Source organism: Cheilinus undulatus, linkage group 7 (genome assembly GCF_018320785.1).
Source record: "Cheilinus undulatus linkage group 7, ASM1832078v1, whole genome shotgun sequence".
NCBI lineage: Eukaryota > Metazoa > Chordata > Actinopteri > Labriformes > Labridae > Cheilinus > Cheilinus undulatus.
This window is the reverse complement of record NC_054871.1, coordinates 2484476-2503781: the sequence shown is the minus strand read 5'-3', so window position 1 is coordinate 2503781 and position 19306 is coordinate 2484476. Positions and strand designations below refer to the sequence as shown.

Sequence of the window (19306 nt, the reverse complement as noted above, 5' to 3'; positions counted from 1 at the left end):
GCGCCGTCTTCTCTGGACCAAAGCTCATTTAACATGGACTGAGGAAACATGGAAAACTGTTCTGTGGTCAGAGGAAACCACAGACGTCGTGTCCTGTGGAGTAAAGAGGAGAGGGAGCATCCAGCTTCTTCTCCTGGCTCAGGTCTAAAGCCTGCATCTCTGATGGTATGGGGTTGCATTAGTGCCTATGGCGTGGGCAGCTCTAACATCTGGAAAGGAACTATCAATGCTGAGAAGTAGAGAGAGCTTTTAGAGCAACATATGCTCCCATCCAGACAAAGTCTCTGTCAGGGAAGGCCTTGACTATTACAGCATGACCATGCTAAACCACACACCACATCCATCACAACAGCATGGCTTCACAAGAAAAGAGTCCAGGTCCTGACCTGGTCTGCCTGCAGTCCAGCCCTTTCACCAACAGAAAATATCTGGAGCATCAGAGAAGGAAAAATCCAGTAAAGACCCAGGACTGTTGATCAGCTAGAATCCTACATCAGACAAGAATGGGACAACATTCCTCTCCAAAAACTCCATCTAACACTGAACAGATAAGTCTGCCATTTCCTTAAATCTGATGATGTTTTTATTCGTAATTTAATTGTCATATCAAGATCATGATCTCATTTTTGTTCAAAAATAAAACAAAGATAAAATGTAAACAGCAATACATGTAATAAATAAAAAAACAACGCAGACCTCCAGATATGCAGACATGAACAGCCCAGCGCTGCTGATGACAGAGCTGCAAATGTTAACAGAGGAATGGCTCCAAAAAAACAGCAATCAGCCAAATGTGGTGCAGCCGTCCTGATGAGTGTTCAACAAAACATCCTCTCACTGACCCCAAAACATCAAAATAAACATGAATAAATAAAATTCAAACAAAATAAGAAAGACAGCTGTGGAATCAGAGTCTGTTTGTAGAGTCTGTGGACTAAACTGTGACTTTTATAAATTAACTTTATTGCAGACTGATGTATAAATATATCTGATATAAAAAAGACTATTTTTCTTCTCTTTCTGGGACCCATGATGATGAAGGAGAATGATCTTCTTCTTCTGACATGAAGCTCCTCCTCTTCCTCTGCCGCTAACTTGCGGTCTGAAGGAAGACAAAGAAAGACAACAAAGTTTATTAATTCTAGAAGCAACATAAATGAAGAATTAAAAACTTTTTGTTGTGAAGACTAAAGCGAAACATTTTCTGATTCTGGATTCAGGTCTAACCTGAGGGCCTAACGGGGTCAACATTAAACCACAACTGTCAACCTCATTTTCACCAGTAATAAAATATGAAAAATAAAACAGCACTGATGATAAATAATTTGGAAATTCAAAAAAGTAAAAATGATAAGTTTCAAGGCTCAAGTCTGAGATCAAAATTCCAACTTATTAGTTCAAAAGATCAGAACAGGATTTTAAAAATAGAAAAATACATTTTTAAAGAGCAAATATATGAGGAGAAAGTTGAAATCATAAGTTTGAAAATATGAGATCAAATTTAAAATCATGAGTTTAAATGTCAAAATATGACTTAAAATTTTAAATTGTGTCTGATAGGTAAATATATGGGATTAAAAAGCCTAAAGTAGGAGTTGAAAACGTAAAAAACGTGAGCTAGAATTCAAAATGTTGACTTAAAAAGTTAAAATAACACTTAAATTCAAAAATTAGGAGTGCAAAAGGTCAAAATGTCAAAATATGAGAACAAAATTGAAATCATGTGTTTAAAGGTCAAATATGGGAAAGTAAGAAGTTGAAAAGGACAAAATATGACTTTAAATATAAAATTGGGAATCTGAAAGATAAAAATGTGACATATAAAGTCCAAATTCTGAGTTGAAAAGGCCAAAGTATGAAATGAAAAGTCAAAATCAAAGTTTGAGTCGTAATCTTGAGATGCAAAATTGAAAATATGAAATAAAATACATATTAATTCCTTTCCCCAAATTTTGAGTTTTTATGAAATCTCTTTTTCAGATTTTTATGGCTCAACAAGGATATTTTAAATAATCAAGCTGAAGTTTACATTTTTATACTGGAGGAAATCTGCAGACCTCATAGTGGTGGGCCAGTTAGAATACAAATATGGTATGATATGATGGTATGAGGAACTCTCCCATGATGCCATTGTTGCCCAGTGTCTTTCTGATGGCTGAGTCATGAACTCTGACCCTAACTGAGGCCAGTGAGGCCTACTGGTCTTTGGATGTGGTTCTTGGTTCTTTTGTGACCTCCTGGATGAGTCGTTGTTGCACTCTTGGAGTCATTCTGGTTGGCCGACCTCTCCTGGGAAGGTTCACCACTGTTCACAGTTTTCTCCATTTGTAGTTAGTGGCTCTGACCGTGGTTCGCTGGAGTCCTAAAGCCTTGGAAATGTCTTTGTAACCTTTTCCAGACTGATAGATTTCAGTCACTTTGTTTCTCATTTCTTTGGATGGTGGCGTGATGTGTTTCTCTCTGAAATCTTGTAGCCTACTTCATTTTGTCTGACAGCTTCTATTTAAGGGATTTCTTCATTCAACAAACCTGGACGTAATCAGGCCTGGGTGTGGCCAGTGAAACTGAACTCAGCTTTCCAAGAACTGTGGTTAATCACAGTAAACTCATGATTTAACAAGGGGGGATTACATTTTCACAAAGGGCCAGATAGGTTTGGGATTGTTCCATAATTTGCTGCATTCATTTTCCCCTCTACCTTTACAAGCCTTCCAGGGTCGGCTGTTGAGAAGCACCCCCACAGCATGATTCTGCCACCACCGTGCTCCACAGTGGGGATGGTGTGTTTGTGTGTTTGGTGTCTTGTCTGATGGTCTAAAAGCTCCATTCTGGTCTCATCAGACCAAAGAACTTTCTTCCTCTTGACCATGGAGTCTCCCACAGTCCTTTTGGTGAACTCTAGTCCAGATTGAATCTGAGTTTTCTTCAACAGTGTCTTTCTCTTTGCCACTCTCCCATAAAGCTCTGACTGGTGAAGAACCCGGCCAACAGTTGTTGTCTGCAGAGTCTCTCCCATCTCAGCTGCTGAAGCTTGGAGCTCCTTCAGAGTAGTCATAGGTGTCTTGGTGTCCTCTCTCACTAGTCTCCTTCTTGCACGCTCACTCAGTTTGTGAGGACGGTCTGATCTAGGCAGATTTACACATGTGACATACTCCTTCATTTCTTCATGATGGATTTAACTGAACTCTGGGGGATGATCAGAGCCTTGTAAATGTTTCTGTCTCCATCCCCTGATGTAGACTTTTCAATAAGCTTTTCTCTGTGTTGTTTGGAGTGTTCTTTTGTCTTCATGGTGTAATGGTAGCTAGGAATACTGATGAACCAGTGACTGGACCTTCCAGACTCAGGTGTCATTCATAGACTGTAGAAAGAATTGGACAAACCCCGTGTGATGTCAGTCGTCTGCTTACAATAGGCGGACTCAGACGGCTTTTGAAGCCCATTCGTGGATGCTGCCATATTGAGATCGCGGTCTCAGCCGAACTTTAGATCAACCTAACAGCCCGCCCACTAAGCGCGACTTCCTGTCAGCCTGCTAGCTAGCATTCCGGTTGACAGAGACGGAGTCTCTGTCTGCCAAGCTATCTGTCAATCAAATGAGACATGCCAATCACCGTGAAGTGAGGTTTATCCTAAATATAATCCAAATGATCGTGGTACAAAAAAATTCACCCCCCGTACAGTGTGAGCACAATAAGACACTAGCTAATGAGACATGTTAGGTGTTTTGAACCAGGCTGTAAACCAGTTTATTTTGTGTGTCAAAACCAGCTGTTTAACATGTGTGCAGATGGAACTTCCTGTTTTCCTGCAGCCAGCCTCAAGTGGACTTGCACTTCCGCATTGGCTTCATTTTTTTAGGACCGGAGGTTGCCACTTGGTGTCATTATACTTCAATCACTGAGACACATTCAATGAGCTCAGGTGATACCCATTTCACTAACAGTGAGACTACTAGGCACCAACTATCTGGACCTCTGTAGAATTTGATCAGTCACTTTAAAGAATGTGAATATTTATGCAGTCACTTATTTTACATCACAGATTTTCATTTAATTGACATTACTTGGCAGAAATCTGTTTTCCCTTTCACATTAAAGAGAGTTTTTGATTTTTTTCTTTCAAAAATCCAAATATTATTGACCATGATTGATTTATAAAATCAATAAAAAGTTTAAAACATCCAAGAGAGTGAATACATTCTATAGACACTGGATAAGACGTAAGATAATTCAAATCAAGCATCAGAATGGGGAGGAAAGGTGTTAGCAGTAAATCATGTGCCAACTGTCACGTGTGCTCTGGCATTGCTGTTGTGGTCCACTGAGATCATTTAGAAAGCTATAATCAGGTTTAAAAGATCAGTCAGAGAAGTTGATCTCTTAGCGCTGATGCTAGCAGCCTAATAAGGAGCGGCAGGTGAGGAGGGGGAGGTTGCTTCAGGTGTTCATGTCTGCGTGGAGGATCCTGTCAGCTCCATCTGCTGCTACCCCTAAATCTGCAGCCTGATATGCTACTCACTAATTCTCCTCTCACAACACTCACTGTGACATGCTCCAAGCAGCTGACTTACCGTGCTGTTAACCCAGGAAAGGCTGGAACAGGCAACACCACGGCTAGGTTAGAACATTCATTCCTTTCATATACAATGAGCATTTAAAGAATAAACATAATAGCAATGCATTTAAACAGACTGATGGAGAAAAAATCATCTTCCTCTTTAACCCTTAGGGATTGTTTTAATATTACTCACATTCAAGCTGCCAAGCACAAAAAATGCTCTTTTGAAACAAATACATTCATATTTCATTCTACTTTCATTGGACTTTTTTTCACCTACAACTGACCTAATTATTGATATCAAAAGTCATTCATTTTTAGAGATTTTAACCCTTTGAATGCCGTTTTTTTTTGCGGTGATGCTACCGTGTTTTCTCATGAAAAAATTGTTTTCAACATGCAAAGTCATTTTTGTGTTGAATTTCTACAGTAGGATTTCAACGATTTGCAGGAACACTGATTTTTATGCAGTATTATTTTTTGCATGATTAGCATGTTTTTTCCAAGAGTACCTGGATGCATCAGAGGACCTCCACTTCACACTGGAAGTTGGACAATCACCGCCATATCTCGTCTTCTAATACCGGAAGTCACTTGAACTGAACGTCTTCTTCATTGTTTTCTCTGTGTGTCGCCTCCATGTTTATAGAGGCAAGTCCGCCAAGCAAGGAAAGACAAGTAGACGAAAAATTTGCAAGTTTGTGGGTTAGCAAGCACAGCAACAACATTACATCTATTTTAATGAATGGATTTATGATCCAAATTCATGTATTTCTGAGCACATATATGATATGTGACAGGAGATTGGCTGGCTGGACGTCAGCGTCACCGCCATATTGCCAGAGGCAAGTCGCTACATCATTCAAAACACTTGACAAGGACCGTGCACGTTCACAGAATTAAAAGCTCAAACGAATATTACACGGATTACATAGATTTTAGTGAATCATTTATAACAAATGATCCGTATAAAAATAATAACTGATAGTGAAATATAAGTATATATAAATAAGTCGTAAATCATTTTTCGTGCAGACGGTCAATTTTGGCAGAAGTGGTCCGGCACAATAAACACTGAAACACAAAAGCAGAATCTGCTTTCTTATATTTTTTCAGTTAAATGAAAAGATTTACTCCATGATCTAAAATAAAATAATTTTATATATAATACAGTTTCATATATGCAGAGATATTTTTTATTTTGATTCTATATATACATATCTATATATGTATTAATGTGATTGTTCTGTCCTCAATACATGTGCCATATATATCTTGACCGACAGCTAAACTCTTTCCTAACTTCAAGACTCTGAAGACCTTGTCTATTGAAGGTGTTGAAAAGTGTGAACATACAAAAAGCACACCTCGGTTTTCGGCTCCCTTTAACATGTACACAAGCACAGCGTAATATGCAAAATTATATGAATTACATCTGTTTTTATCTCCTCTCTCATAATGAACTTAAGTATTTATTTCTATGTATTTTTGTGTATTCCTGACAGCTAATGAAAGTTAAGCTAATGAGCAGAAAGCATCTTAAACAAACATGGCATCAAACTTCACCAAATGAAACATTCCTCCTAAAAATACTCATCTGAGGATAAAGATTACGAACAAATTAACTAAACATACCCACGATGCTTTCAAAGGCTTATGATGAATGGCAGATGTTACAGGATTCTCTCACATGAGTCACATGCCATGATACACCTCGATGTCATTTTTCTCTCTATTTCCTGGTTTAGTCACATGACATCACTTCCTGTGGCTGATTCCCTGAACTTCTTAAAGCAACAGTGCAAAACAGAAACTAAACGTAAACACTGTCTAAATTAGAACTTAAAATAGATCAGTTAACTGTGTAACAGCACACTGATCGTTTGACCTTTTTATTCAGATAACTTCCATAACAAGGCCTTTTTCACGCGTATACGAAGTACTTCTGGTTCAGCGTTTATTGTGCTGGACCACTTCCGCCAAAATGGACCGTCTGCACAAAAAACGATTTATGACTTATTTATTATTATATGCTTATATTTCACTATCAGTTATTATTTCAACATGGATCATTTATTAAATGATTCATTAAAATCCATGTGATCTCGCCGTTTTGGCTTTTTATTCCAAAAACGTGCACAGTCCTTGTCAACTGTATTGAATGATGTAGTGGACTTGCCTCTGGCAACATGGCGGTGACATCAGCATCCAGCCAGCCAATCTCCTGTCACATATTATGTAAAGTGCAAAGTGATACTTGAATTTGGATCATAAATCGATTTAGTAAAATTAATGTGATGTATTCACTGCGCTTGTTAGTCTGAAAAGTCACATATATTTCGTCTACTTATATTTCCTTATGTGACGAACTTGCCTCTATTAACATGGCGGCGATGCACAAAGAAAACAACAAAGAAGCCGTTCAGTTCAAGTGACTTCCGATATTAGAAGACAAGATATGGCAGCGCTCGTCCGGTGTGAAGTGGAGGTCCTTTGATGCATCCAGGTCCCTCTCTGGTTTTTTCGCTGTATGCCAAAAACGGTTAAAATGGCACCATCTGGTGGAGAGTAGTAAAAATGATCAATTCCAAGGCAAAGGCTACCAGGTTGACACCCATTATGATAAAATGCATGTTTTATGCTTTAAAGGAAGTGAGATCAAAAATGTCAGTTTGAATGGGTTTCAATGGGGCCTTTTTTGCTCCTAACAGCATGAGTGTGAATCTTGCTTGCAAACAGTTTATTTTAGACTTTCTGTAGAAGCTGTGCTGGAAATAACGAGATCAAACAAAAATACACAATCTTGCCTAAATTCATTCCGTATACATGAACACAGCCAGAATTATCAAAACAATAAGAATATAAAGCGTTTAAAATGCGCAAGACCTCCCCAAAAGGTTATCTCTAAAGGGTTAAGTCTAAAGTGAAGAGTTAAAAGGGAGTATGCAGTGCTAACGTACCTCTCTCTCTTCTTCCTGTTCTGATGGAGCGACCTTACCCGATGATGTGCTCGGTAAACTCTTGGCTTCAGACTGAGAGACAGCGGGCTGCGGTGGACTCACCAGAGCTTTGTTCTTCACCAGAGTGGTCAGGACTGCAGAGAGAAGGAATGATCTGGTAAATATAAAAGATGGTTGTTAGTTTATTGTCCTGGTGTATCTTATCTCTGTACCTTCTCTGGTGAAGTTCTCTGCCACGCTCATGGCCTTCCCGCCGAGGTCGCTCACTAAGTTGTCCACCGTGGCTTCATGGCGGAGGAAGATAGGCCGAACCACTCTGTTGTAGATGATCTGGGAGCCGTTCCACGACATGGGAGCCATGCACCACAACAGGAAGAGACACTGGATCCACAAAGACACCAGTTTGATTTAGTATTTATATAAAAGTACTGATTTATGTTCTCTGAAACCCTGGCTGCCTATCAGATCAATACTTCATATTGTAGTTTTATAGAGTGGGTATTATTTTCTCTAAAAATGAGAAGATATATCTTGTGCTTCGTAGGATTACTGGTAAACTCACATTTTGAGTTCTTGAGTAAATCTACACCAAGGTAGCAGTATTTCAGGAACAAACAGGCTACCGTAGGTTCTTCAGTGGCAGACAAGTGCAAAGGTTGGCAATAGCCAAGATGACTTCAGCCCAGTAAGGACCAAACTTTAAACGCTTGTGATGGCATGGTGCTTTATCTGTCTCTGAATGATAGATTTCTCTGTTTTCTTCACCATCATGGTAGTGATGATTCCTGCATGAGGATGATGCAGTGTAACCTTTCAAAGCAGATGGATTGGCGAGATTCCATGTCTGTCTTCAGTCAAATCCATCTTGCAAAGCTCCAGTCTACAATGCTTATGCCAAGTCTGGCCAATCAGCATCATTGAGGAGAACGAGGTGGTAGCTGCAGGCTGAGTTAGTGATCACTGGTGTATACAATGGCTGCAGATTGAGAGAGAATTTGGCATGTAGCTGTAGTGTGTTGTCGTATCGACACCATTTAAACTTTAAAAAAATCATTTCTTTTGTAATTCAACTGCTATGACTTTTCTCATTTCTAACTTTTATAATTTCTAAAATATAGCTATTTTCATGCAATTTTCAGCTATTTCTATGCTTTTTCAGCCATTGAATGCAATTTTTAGCTACTTTTAGGCCTAAATCAGCTATTTATATGCTATTTTCAGCTACTTTAAGGCTACTTTCAGCTATTTTTATCCTTTTTTGAGCTATTGAATGCCACTTTCAGCTACTTTTATGCCATTTAATACTATTTATAAGATATTTTCAACTTGTTTAGGCTACTTTCAGCTATTTTAAGGCTATTTCAGCTTTTTTTAAGGCTACTTTCAGCTATTTTTAGGCTATTTCAGCTGTTTTTAAGGCTACTTTCAGCTATTTTTATGCTACTTTCAGCTATTTTTGTGCTTTTTGCTATTTTCAGCAGTTTTTTCACAAGTAAGCTCTTAGCATCCCCACGCAATTTCAGCTGAAATTGCAAAACAGAAAGCGAGTCTGATTTAAATTGAGCCTGGTGTGGATTTGGACACAAGGGATGAAATGCTGAAGTGGGTTCTACTGAATTACAGCGTAATACAGTTGTGAATGGAGTCTATTTTTGTGCATTTATTCAATGTTGCTGTTGAATTTGTTTGAAACTTTGTGCATGTGCCTCTGATTTTACGCTGCATGTTTTTGCTTGCAGCTGTCAGCTCCCGTAGCGTCCTCTCACCTTAAAAGCGTAGTAGAAGGGGAACCAGTAGAGGAAAATATCAGAGAAGAACTCGCCCACGCTGAAGACGCCGTACACCACCCAGTAGGTCAGCCATTTGGTGTCGTCTTCTTTACTCGTACTCTCGATGGCTTTGATTCTGCACAACAGGGTAGACACGCATTAAAGAGAAAACATATTTAGAAGTTACCAAAAACAATGAACAATGATAATAGGACAAAAGCTCATGTTGAGGCAAGACTACACGCGTGATCATAGCCTGATGCAGCACGCTAAGGGTGTCAGTTCTGAAGGCTGATGGTTTTATCCCATGCAGAGAGTCATAACGACCGATAGTCAAGGCTACATCCTTGGGCTCCTCAAAACTACCTGACCTATGACAGTAAGGCTCTCTGGGACTAGTAGTGGAGCTGAAATCTCTCTGTGAGTAAAGGACTCAGTTAGAGGCCTCCTAACTGAGGAATACTCACGAATAATAGGCTGGATAAACAAATCCAATCAGGTTGCAGAGCAGGGAGGCACCATATCCGTACACCAGGTAGAGTCCTGTCAGTGAGACGGCACCTGGACGACACAGAGGACTCACAGGTCAGTTATGGCTCACCTTCAGTGTATTAAAGTCAGGAAGACCACTCCAGTGTAGGTTGAGACAGTGGTTCTCAAATGGTGTGGCAAGGCAAGTCTAGGTGTGCCGTGGGAATTTGTACCAAAGGTTATTACTACACCTTTATAGCAAGTACTGTAACGAAGCCTGCACACAGATCAGGCTGGACCCCTGAAAACCTCCAGAGAACAAGAACAGTAACCAGGCCTGCACACAGATCTGGCTGGACCCCTGAAAACCCCCAGAGAACAAGAACTGTAACCAGGCCTGCACACAGATCTGGCTGGACCCCTGAAAACCTCCAGAGAACAAGAACTGTAACCAGGCCTGCACACAGATCAGGCTGGACCCCTGAAAACCCCCAGAGAACAAGAACTGTAACCAGGCCTGCACACAGATCAGGCTGGACCCCTGAAAACCCCCAGAGAACAAGAACTGTAACCAGGCCTGCACACAGATCTGGCTGGACCCCTGAAAACCTCCAGAGAACAACCAAGTTAACCAAGTTTTCTTGCCATTTTTGCCACTTTTTTTTGACAACATAAACCAGGTGTGTCAAACTCAATTACAGCAGGGGCCGGACTCTGAATTTGTCTAACCTGAGGGCCTAACAGAATCAGGATTTAACCACCAACTGTCAGCCTCAGTTTCAAAAAGGTAATAAATTATGGTGAAAAATTATTCTAAATAATTCTGAGATTTGAATAAAGTCTAAATGAAAATTTTAAAATCTCAAAATCTGAGATAAAAACTCAAAAAAAGTTTTATAACAGGCAAATATATCTTCATGCTGTGAAGGTCAAAACATGAGTTGAAATTTTAAATTGTGAAAATTTTAAATTGTAAAAGATCAAAATATGAGAAAAAGTTAAAACGTGAGATTAAATTTAAGATATTGAGCTAAAAACGTTAAAATATGACTGCTTATTTAAAACTGTCAACCTAAAAGATCAAAATATGAGATAAAAAGTCAACATGATAAGTTTTTATTGTAATTGTGAGATGCAAAACTGAAATTATGAAATGAAAACACAAGTTAATTTATTGTCCTTTTTGATTTTTTATGACTTAAGGATATTTTAAATCATGGAGGTTAAGTTTACATTTTTATACTGGAGGAAACCAGCAGACCTCATACTGGTGGGCCACTAATAATTTTAAAATATGAAATGATGCTGCCATCCGGGTGTGACTGTATCACTGGCCAGATTTGGCCCCCGGGCCTTGAGTTTGACACTCCTGACTTAAACCATTTTGCTGCTTTTTTTTAAAAAAATTTAAGCATTTTTGACACTTTTACTACTTTTGACCCATTTTTTGCCACTTTATTAGACCTTTTTGTCACATTTAACCAACTTTTGCTACCTTTTCACCATTTTTCACCCTATTTTGCTATTGTTTGGCTATTTATTCCCATCACATTTAACCCTTTTTATCACCTTTTAGCAACTTTAACCCCTTTTTATCACCTTTTAGCAACTTTAACCATTTTTTGCTACTTTTATGCACCTTGTGATCTATTTTGCCACCTTTTGCCTTTGTTTAACCACTTTTTTGCCTTTTTAAACTATTTTAACCCATTTTTACCACCTTCTTACAACATTTAGTCCTTTAAGACCACTTGTAACCCATTTTTGACACTATTTTGACATTTTCAACAAGTTGTTACCAATTTCAAGTCATTTTTGGCCACTTTTTTTTACTAGTTTTCACCCATTTCTGACTTTGTTTTGCCACTTCTTGCCCAATTTTGCCATCTCAATGATCCTGCAGTTGGCCTGGGCCCCAGAAAGCCCTCCCTGTTATCTCCCCTTATTGGCCACCTTGACTGTAACATTATTTAAAAAGTCTATTTTCTATCGATTTAAATATGGTGTGCCTTGAGATTTTGGCTTAACCTTAGGTGTGCCTTGGGCGAAAAAAGTTTGAAAACCGCTGGGTTAAGATAAGATTCATCATAGCTTTACATTAATAACTAACAAGCCAATCGTTGTTGAGGATTTTGGGGTAGCCAATCAACCAGCTCCGCCCCTGATAAGGATGGGAATGAGGCTCCATGCAGCAGAGAGCATAGATGCTGATGGTTCAGCTCCACATTCAGACACAAAACAAGAGCAAACTGCAGGAAGCAGACAAACCTTATAGGAGTGATGGTGATGAAGATGATCAGGCGATCAGTCCCTCTGTACCAAAATGTTTGAAAAACACATCAAAAATGCCCTCTTGGACATCTTTATAGTAGAATAAAAATATATAAAAATATAATCTAATCTAATATAATCTTTTGTTCCTTCTACGCTGACACAATTTGACTAAACACCCTTTTTTGTGCTCCATAAATGGAAAACAGGCAAACTGTCCCCTTTGGGGCCCCATAGGTGGACAAAGTATGACGTAATGTCCTTTTTCACCCCTCTAAGCTGACAAAATTGGGCAAAATACTTTGTTTGGTGCCCTCTTGGTGGACAAAACATGATGATGTGGCCTTAAGGGCCCATGTCCAAAAGCAGAGAAAATACAGTAAAGCAGTGATATCCACGCATGGCTCTAGAGCCACATGTGGCTCTTTTATGTCTTAATTTGAAACATTATTCCCCCAGAAAACCTTAAAAAAGGAAACTTTGACCTCAGAATTTATTCATTGCAAGTCACGTTAATCAGTTTGTTTCCCACGCTTATACAGTAGGCTTTCATTGGCCACTTTTGGTCAATTTTTGCTGCTTTTAGCTCATTTTTGCTACTTTTGTCCTTCTTTTTGCTATTTTTTCCTCCTGCATTTGTCATTTTCTGCCACTGTTCGCCCATATAAGCTGCCTTTTTCCATAAAATGCCACTTTTTTTCCCAAGTTTTACCACATTTTTGCCCATTTTTACCACCTTCATGCTGCTTTTTGCCCATTTTGTCACTTTTCACTGATTTTTTTTGCTACATTTTTGCCACCTGTAACTCATTTTTTTTGTCACTTCCCACCCATTTGTGCCTGTTTCTGCCCTTTTTTCCTCCTTTTTCACCCCATTTTTGCTACTTTTTTGCTGCATTTGCTGCTTTCCACCTATTTTTGCCAATTTTGTCCTACATTTTGCTACTTTTCCCCGTTTTGTCATTGTCTGCCACTTTTCACCCATTTCAGCTGCCTTTTTCCATGAAATGCCACTTTTTCAAGTTTTGCCACCATTTTACAGCTTTTTGCCCATTTTAGTCACTTCTCACTGATTTTTTGCTACATTTTTGCCACTTTTTGCCATTTTTGCCACCTGTTACTCATTTTTTTGGGTAACTTCTTTTAGCCTGTTTCTGCCTGTTATTGCTTCTCAATTTTTGCCCCTTTTTTGCAGCTTTTTGGCAATTACTGCCACTGTTAACTTATTTTTACTGCCACTTTAACCTTTTTTGCCACTTTTCACCACTTAGATTGTGGCTCTTACGGGGAATTTTTTAAACTATTTGGCTCTCTGGTTGGGCAGAGTTGAGTAACACTGTTCTAAATCCACGTCTGAAGCATTAGAAGTAAACTCAGATGTCTACCTCATATTGAGTCTCAGCTATAGACTCTATCTTTAGGTTCTCTGGTGTGCAAGGCCCCAGGAAGTTGGCTTCCTTTGCCTCATGGTGAAATCTGTGCTCAAGTGTGGCCAACTCTCCAAACAATAATCAAACAGAAATTCAGCCTGGTGGAGTCAGCGGAGCAGACATGGATGTTAGAATCCCTCAGAACCATAGAACTATCTGGAGAGAGCTGCAACACCAGCATCACTATTTCCCTAAGCTGTCAGCTCATTTTCATAAATATAGACCAGCATCACAAACCACACGTTTCTCCATAAACTTTCTAATAGAAAATTGTGTCTTAACCTTGTAACCTTGTATTTACCCAACCTAAACCTTTGCCTTATCTGGAGAGTAATGAAGACAATGTCTGACCAGCTGTTCCCCCCAATGAAAGTTTCAGGGGCAACCAAGTGAGGTAAACAAAGGAACTTTGATCTGAGGGCTTCTAGACCAGGACGGGTTAAGTGTGGAGATACGTGTTTGCCCAGGAGGGGTTAAGTGTGGAGATACATGTTTTCCCAGTAGGGGTTAAGTGTGGAGATACGTGTTTGCCCAGTAGGAGTTAAGTGTGGAGATGCATGTTTTCCCAGTAGGGGTTAAGTGTGGAGATACGTGTTTTCCCAGTAGGGGTTAAGCTGTGAAACAGGATTTTTACGACATATTTTAAAATCTGTGTGTAACCTGAATTGTATGCATGCAAACGAGTGTTGTAAACTGGAGTATAAAAGACCACTGGACGAACGGTTCAGGGTACATTCTGCCATGGCCACTCTGTTGTCCACCAGCAGGTGTCAAAATAAATCCAGAGAGTTTTCTCCTGCTGATGGTTGTTGGTGTCTTAATTTCCCTGTCTTTTTAGAAATTCCCACCAAGCCTCAAAAATCTACTGACTTTAAAATTAGAGAAAAACTTGAGGAGAGGAAAAACCTAATGGTGAGCATCAGAAAGAAAATCCACACGGAATTAGCATAAACCAGCATGATAAAACGACCACAGGGACTATCAAAAGGTTGCATTTTTAAATATCAATCAGAAGGAAAGGATTTGTTAACGCTACATCTGCAGAAGCTCCCCTAACTCTGCAGCTGCAGCGTGTGGTTTAGTGAATGCAGCTCACAGGTATCACTCACACATGGCTACAGGAAGTGTTGTAGAAAGCGTCCTACCTCTGATGAGCTTACGTGGCCGTTCACACATGGAGCCGCTCTGCTCGGCTGTCTCTGATAATCTGATTTAAGAGAAGCAGCAGGGACGCCGGGCGCCAGGCACCACAGTGACATCATGTTACTGATCTGCTGTATGAGCAGCACGGAGGCATGAATAGACCCTGTTCACTGCTGCACGCTGCACTCAACTCACTCTTTCACTCCACTTTTACTGTTCCCTTAGCATCCTATTCATTCACAGTGTCGCTGGAACAACCACTCCATAGACAGACATAACCACCTCCACAAATCCATCAGCAGGAGTCATGATTAGGCAGCGTTTGTTTCTGAGAAAGAGAGTTAAGTCTGTGGATAAGACAGCAAACAGGCAGAGTGAATATTGATGATGTTGAAGCACCCTGCAGACATTAAGACAAAAAAAACAAGATCACCATATTCTATTCACATCACTGATCTTCAAGAATACCATCCATCCATTTGTCTACATTGTTCATCCCACTCTGGGTTGCCCGGCTGGATCATAGTGTAGGAGAGGCAGAGGTCTGTTGTTGACCTGCCGATTATTTCAGGGTAGGTGGAAAAGCAAGGAGAGAGACTGGAGGTCTGAGAACCTGTGGGAGAGAGAGAACCAGGAGAGGTGGAGGTGTCCAGAGAAAGGAGAGGGAATGAATAGGACACAGATTCACGTTTAAGGAAAAGAAAGTAGGAAAAACGGGCAGAAACAGGAAAAATGGTTAAGAATTGACAAAAAAATAAGTTACGGGGGCAAAAATATAGCAAAAAGCAGCATAAAGGTGGCGAAAATAGTGGCAAAACCTGGAAAAAAGTGGCATTTACTGGGAAAAAGGCAGTTTATATGGGTAAAAAGTGTCAGATAATGGCAAAAAAGGGGGAAAAATAGCAAAAAGCAGGACAAAATTGGCAAAAATAGGCGAAAAGTGGCAAAATGGACTAAAAGCAGCAAAAAAGTAACAAAAATGGGTGAAAAGGGGCAAAAATAGGTGAAACAGTAGGAAAAATGGGCAGAAACAGGCACAAATGGTTAGGAAGTGACAAAAAAAAGAGTTACAGGGGGCAAAAATCTAGCAAAAAAAATCTGTAAAAGTGACAAAATGGGCAAAAAAGCAATGTAAAGGTGGCAAAAATGGACAAAAAGCTGTGGAAATGTGGTAAAACTTGGAAATAAGTGGCATTTAATGGAAACAAGGCAGCTTATATGGGTGAAAAGTGTCAGAAAATGGCAAATTCAGGAGAAAAAAATAGCAAATAGCAAAAAAGCAGGACAAAAGTGGCAAAAATGAGCTAAAAGCAGCAAAAATTGACCAAAAGTGGCCAATGAAAGCCTACTGTACAAGCGTGGGAAACAAACTGATTAATGTGACTTACAATGGATAATTTCTGAGGTCACAGTTTCCTTTTTTAAAGGTTTTCTGGGGGAATAATATTTCAAATTAAGACATAAAAGAGCCACAAATCATCACAAAAGAGCCACATGTGGCTCCAGAGCCACGCATTGAGCATCACTGGTTTAAGGTGTGTGTGTAACAGTAAGGCCCAAACACTCTGGCGCAGCAGTGTTGCATCGTATCATGTGATGCGCCTCAAGCACACAATAGCAGCACGTCACCGGTCACACTCCCCTGGAGCCTGTGAGGGTCCAGCTGCTTGACACCACTCAGCCTCTCTGTCTGAAACATAACGATGAGCTCAGAGGTATTTCACCAGCAGCCATGGCCTGACACCTGTTCTACACCTGGAACAGTAGACGGCGCTAAAATGTTTCCTCTGGGCTACAGAGAGCTGCTACTACAGCAGCTAAGATGAACAAAACAGCTGTTCATTAATAAAGATCCTGTCTGCTCAGCCCTGACGGGTTAAATGACAGTCGGGCCCCTGAGTTAGCTTCTGCTTTCTGACTTTGGGTTCAGTTTGGGTTCAAGGATTATGTTGTCGACAATGGTATGAAGAAGAGAACAGCGGTATGCAAGGTCTGCAGCTAAAAAAATCAGTGACACGACCACCACAACGTCCAACTTCATCCGTCACTACAAAACCCACAAAGAAAGGTAAGCTGTGTCTTTTAGCTAGCTGTTAAGGCTGTTAGAAAGCTAATGTTTGCTAACACCAACGTAGCTAATGTATGTCTTCTCAATAAAATGTGCAGTTAAAGTGTCTTTATTGGCTTGTCACATGGGTCAAACGTTAACTAGAAAGAATGTGTTTGCATGTATGTGTGTGTGATATGGATGTGTTTGCGTGTGTGTGATATAAAGTTTATGTGGATTTGCTTTTCGTAAGCAGTTTGATTCAAATTTGATTCATATTTGTTGTCCGATGTGGACAGATTGACTGGCGCCTTTCTGGGTTTTTTACATTGATGACATTGATTTACATTTTTTTGCTTTGATAAGGGTGGTTATTATTCAGTAAATACATAAACACTATACTGCCAAAAGTATTCACTCACCCATCCAAATGATTGAAATCAGGTGTTCCAATCACTTCCATGTCCACAGGTGTATAAAATCATCACCTAGGCATGCAGACTGTTTCTACAAACATTAGTGAAAGAATGGCTCGCTCTCAGGAGCTCAGTGAATTCCAGCGTGGTACTGTGATAGGATGCCACCTGTGCAACAAGTCCAGTGGTGAAATTTCCTGGCTCCTAAATATTCCACAGTCAACTGTCAGTGGTATTAGAACAAAGTGGAAGCCATTGGGAACGACAGCAACTCAGCCACCAAGTGGTAGGACACGTAAAATGACGGAGCGGGGTCAGCGGATGCTGAGGCACATGCTGAGCAGAGGTGGCCAACTTTCTGCAGAGTCAATGGCTACAGACCTCCAAACTTCATGTGGCTTTCAGATTAGCTCAAGAACAGTAGTAGAGAGCTTCATGGAATGGGTTTCCATGGTAACAGCTGCATCCAAGCCAGACATCACCAAGTACAATGCAAAGCATTGGATGCAGTGGTGTAAAGCACGCCGCCACTGGACTCAAGAGAAGTGGAGACGCCTTCTCTGGAGTGACCAATCGCACTTCTCCATCTGGCAAATGGTAAAGTTTGGTGGAGGGGGGATTATGGTGTAGGCTTGTTTTCCAGGAGCTGGGCTTGGCCCCTTAGTTCCAGTCAAAGGAACTCTGAATGCTTCAGCATACCAAGAGATTTTGGACAATTCCATGCTCTCAACTTTGTGGGGACAGTTTGGGGATGGTCCCTTCCTGTTCCAACATGACTGTGCACCAGTGCACAAAGCAAGGTCCATAAAGACATGGATGAGAGAGTTTGGTGTGGATCAACTTGACTGGCCTGCACAGAGTCCTGACCTCAACCCCATAGAACACCTTTGGGATGAATTAGAGCGGAGACTGAGAGCCAGGCCTTCTGGTCCAACATCAGTGTGTCCTCACAAATGTGCTTCTGGAAGAATGGTCAAAAATTCCCATAAACACACTCCTAAACCTTGTGGAAAGCCTTCCCAGAAGAGTTGAAGCTGTTATAGCAGAGGGTGGACCGACGTCATATTAAACCCTATGGATTTAGAATGGGATGTCACTTAAGTTCATATGCCAGTCAAGGCAGGTGAGTGAATACTTTTGGCAATATAGTGTATATTTTGCTATCACATCTTAATTTCATTAAAGGACCATAACCTCCATGAGCCCCCAGTTTGGCTGGGCCTCAGAAAGCTCTCCCCTTTACCCCCCCTTATGGGCGGCCTTGTCTGCACATTCTTGAATGTGCTCGGCTGTGTTCCACCATCTTCAGCTACAGTGGGGGTCCTGGTTTTTGGGGCACATCAAATATGACAGAGGTTCCTGTTCCCGCAGGAATGAATGAACTTCTGGCTAGCTTACCTCTGTAACCTTAGAGAATGAGGGCTTGTGAACACACATCGGCTTATAGAGATCAATGACAAGCAAAACTGGCACCAAAAGTTAGCCAAAGGCTTCCTGGACTGCTCTCCTCATGATCTGTGTCTCTTCTTTGAAAGCCTCCAACACTAGAGCTGCTGTCTCTACTATTTCTGCACTACACAGTAGATTTGTCACAGAGCTATTATTGGCATATTGATCTGTTTTCATTATAGAGTGTGATAAAGCTGCTGCTAAGTTCATATGTTTATTGATAATAGACAGTAGCTGACCTAGAAAGGTTCATGAACATCTCCAGGTCGGTGTTTACAGACAGCAGCTGTTCAGTGGGGCAGCCTTTATGTTCACAGGAGGATTATCTGAATCCTCTTCAGATTTACACTAACATGCACCGTTCACAGGTAAGAATAAACATCAAATATAACAGAACCACCCCAGAAACTTCCAGAACATGTTCACGTAACAAAGCAGAGAGGACCGGGACAAACCTGACGTACCCAGAGCGATAATCTTCTTCTTTATCCCCGTTTTCTCCTCCAGCTTCCCCAGAAAGTCTGTCACCATGTTCTTCTCATTCAGGAAGCTCTCTGCTTTGACTTTGATGGACGTGAAGATGTCCATCAAACCCATTGTTCTCAATCAGGTCCTTAAATAACAGAGGAGACACTGGGAGATGACCTGGAGCCGAGAGGAAAACAGAGCCAAGTGTAATCCTCTGACAGAAACAATCTGCTTTAAAGAGAGCAGCAGGAAGGACGGGAGGGAGGAGGAGGAGGAGGAGGAGGGGATGGAGCACAGAGGAAGAGTTTAAATCATTAAGGCA

General features: G+C 40.5%; 1 protein-coding gene across 1 annotated transcript; it reads right to left on the bottom strand.

The window, feature by feature from the left end:
• Positions 1–7511: 7511 nt before the first annotated feature.
• reep6 (receptor accessory protein 6) lies at positions 7512–19113 on the bottom strand. The gene is made up of 5 exons (XM_041791336.1): positions 18981–19113; positions 9757–9850; positions 9287–9425; positions 7733–7901; positions 7512–7654 (listed from the first exon to the last, which is right to left on the bottom strand). The coding sequence occupies exons 1-5, from the start codon at positions 19111–19113 to the stop codon at positions 7512–7514; spliced, it is 678 nt and encodes a 225-aa protein (XP_041647270.1).
• Positions 19114–19306: the final 193 nt, after the last annotated feature.

Excerpts from the sequence above, each read along its gene's own strand:
- reep6 (XM_041791336.1), bottom strand. The coding sequence starts at position 19,113 with ATGGGTTTGATGGACATCTTCACGTCCATCAAAGTCAAAGCAGAGAGC. Across the intron at positions 9,851-18,980 it reads GAAGAAGATTATCGCTCTGG|GTGCCGTCTCACTGACAGGA; the intron begins GTACGTCAGGTT and ends TGTGTCGTCCAG. Across the intron at positions 9,426-9,756 it reads GTTTATCCAGCCTATTATTC|AATCAAAGCCATCGAGAGTA; the intron begins GTGAGTATTCCT and ends CCTGTTGTGCAG.